This window comes from Calidris pugnax, unplaced genomic scaffold (assembly GCF_001431845.1).
Source record: "Calidris pugnax isolate Ruff unplaced genomic scaffold, ASM143184v1 scaffold755, whole genome shotgun sequence".
Classification (NCBI taxonomy): domain Eukaryota; kingdom Metazoa; phylum Chordata; class Aves; order Charadriiformes; family Scolopacidae; genus Calidris; species Calidris pugnax.
This window is the reverse complement of record NW_015091416.1, coordinates 1,040-3,394: the sequence shown is the minus strand read 5'-3', so window position 1 is coordinate 3,394 and position 2,355 is coordinate 1,040. Positions and strand designations below refer to the sequence as shown.

The window sequence follows — 2,355 nt, the reverse complement described above, 5'->3', positions numbered from 1 at the left end:
GGGGGGGGGTCCAGGAGTCCGGGCACCCCCTTTTTCCACGCCCTCGACCCCCCCCAAAAGGGACCCAGGCGTTTTGGGGGGACCCAAGGGTCTGGGCACCCCCTTTTTCCACCCCCTCAACCCCCCCCTGAAAGGGACCCAGGCATTTTGGGGGGCACCCAGGCTTTTGGGGGGGCACCCAGGCTTTTGGGGGGGCACCCAGGAGTTTGGGGGGACCCAAAATGGAGGGATCCAAGAGTTTGGGGGGCACCCAGGCTTTTGGGGGGCACCCAGGCAGAGTTTGGGGGGCACCCAGGATTTTGGAGGGCACCCAGGATTTTGGAGGGCACCCAGGCTTTTGGGGGGGCACCCAAACAAGAGCCCTCAGGCCTTGACGGAGACGAAGGGTTGAGGGTGGGAGGGCAACAAAATGGCGTCCCCCCAGATTTTTGGGGTCGAGCGGCCCAACTTGGGAGGGCCCCCCCCGCCCCCAAAAAATTTTTAAGGGCCCTTTTTTGGGGGTTTTTTCCCCCAATTTAAGGGCTCACACTGGACGTCGAGGGCCAAGGAGGCCTGGAAGGCCAGGCTGGTGTTGGCGAAGGCCACTTTGCAGGCCAAGCGGCGGCCTCCATCTTCCCGCCGAGGCCTAAACTTGAGGGAGGCCAAGATGGAGGCGTCTCCGGCCTGGTCTTGGCGGGTTTCTTTTTGGGAAATTTCGGGGAGTTCTTCCGTCCCTTCCCACTCGATTTGGGGGCGCAGGTGGGGACAATTATCGGGGACCCGGCACCGAAGTTCCACCTCCGTCCCCGCCACCATTTCGGGGGGAATTTCCAACTCCGGTTCCTCTGAGGTGGAAGGGGAAGGAGAGAGAAAATGGCGGGTGAGGGAAGAAGGAAGAAGAAGAGAAAAGGGTTTGGGGAACCCCCAAAAAAGGGGATTCTCTCCCCAAGAGGATCCTCCACCCAAAGGGGGGACCCTACCCGAAAGGATTCAGGCCTCTGGGAGCCCCAAAAAGGGGACCCCAGGCTTCTGGGACCCCCAAATTGGGGACCCCCCTCCCCAAAGGGCACCCTGGGACCCCTAAAATGGCAACCCAGCCCCCCAGGGCTACCAAATTGGGGGTGGTGGCTACCCAAATCACTCTCCCCCAAAGGCACCCAGGACCCCCAAATTGGAGACCCCCTCCCCAAAAGGGACCCTGGGACCCCTAAATGGGGGGATCCAGACCTCCAGGACCCCTAAAATGGCAATCCAACCCTTTAGGGCTACCAAATTGGGGGTGGTGGCTACCAAATTTGGGTCTGGGCCACCCAAATCCCCCTCCCCGAAACCACCCAGGACCCCCAAATTGGAACCCCCTCCCCACGGCGACCCTGAGACCCCTAAAATGGGCGAACCCCAGCACCCAGGACCCCTAAAATGGCCACCTAGCCCCCCGGGCTACCAAATTTGGGGTGGTGGCCACCAAAATCCCCTCCTCCAAAGCCACCCAGGACCCCCAAATTGGAACCCCCTCCCCAAAGGGACCCTGGGACCCCTAAATTGGGGGACCCAGACCTCCAGGACCCCTAAAATGGCTACCCAACCCTTTAGGGCTACCAAATTGGGGGTGGTGGCTACCAAATTTGGGTCTGGGCCACCCAAACCCCCCTCCCCGAAACCACCCAGGACCCCCAAATCGGAACCCCCTCCCCAAAAGGGACCCTGGGACCCCTAAATTGGGGGATCCAGACCTCCAGGACCCCTAAAATGGCCACCCAACCCTTTAGGGCTACCAAATTTGGGTTGGTGGCTACCAAATTCCCCCCCAAAAAACTCACCCAGCACCCTGAGGACGGCGTGCTCGGAGAAGCTGTACTGGTTGTAACCCCCTAAATCGCCCCGAAAATAATATTTGCCGGCCAATTCCGGGCTGAGGTTGCCCAAAAGGAGGGAACAGTCGCGGGCAAACGGATCTCCCGTTAAACTAGCCCGGCCGGTAAAACTTTCGTGGACTACCCCCCCCCGCGAACGGGCTACCACGGGGGGGTAATTTTTGGGATAAGGGCTCCCGAAATACCACAACCCGTGGACGGTGGCCGGGCGAAGTTCCTCCGGGTAGCCAAAGCGGCAAGTGATGGCCACGCACGTCCCCGAGAGGCCGGCGACTTCCGGGGGCATCCAAGCGGCCCACGGGCCACCTCGAGTGCCTGCGGGGGCGAGTGGGCTAGTAAAGGGGGGTGGGGGCTAGTAAAGGGGAGTGGGGGCTAGTGGGGCTAGTAACAGGGGTTGGGGGGATTTGGGCTAGTAAGGGGGGTTTGGGGCTACTGATGGAGATTTGGGGCTACTAAAGGGGGTTTGGGGCTAGTAAAGGGGGTCTGGGGCTACTGGGGCTAG

General features: G+C 61.2%; 1 protein-coding gene across 1 annotated transcript in view; it reads right to left on the bottom strand.

The window, feature by feature from the left end:
- Positions 1-465: 465 nt before the first annotated feature.
- The window catches only part of LOC106899619 (Schwann cell myelin protein-like), a 2,923-nt gene continuing 1,033 nt past the window's right edge, over positions 466-2,355 (bottom strand). The window contains exons 2-3 of the mRNA XM_014961501.1: positions 1,800-2,168; positions 466-824 (exon numbers count right to left, since the gene is read on the bottom strand). Coding sequence (XP_014816987.1) covers positions 481-824; positions 1,800-2,168 — 713 coding nt within the window. The 3' untranslated portion in view covers positions 466-480. The remainder of the gene's footprint in view (positions 825-1,799; positions 2,169-2,355) is intronic.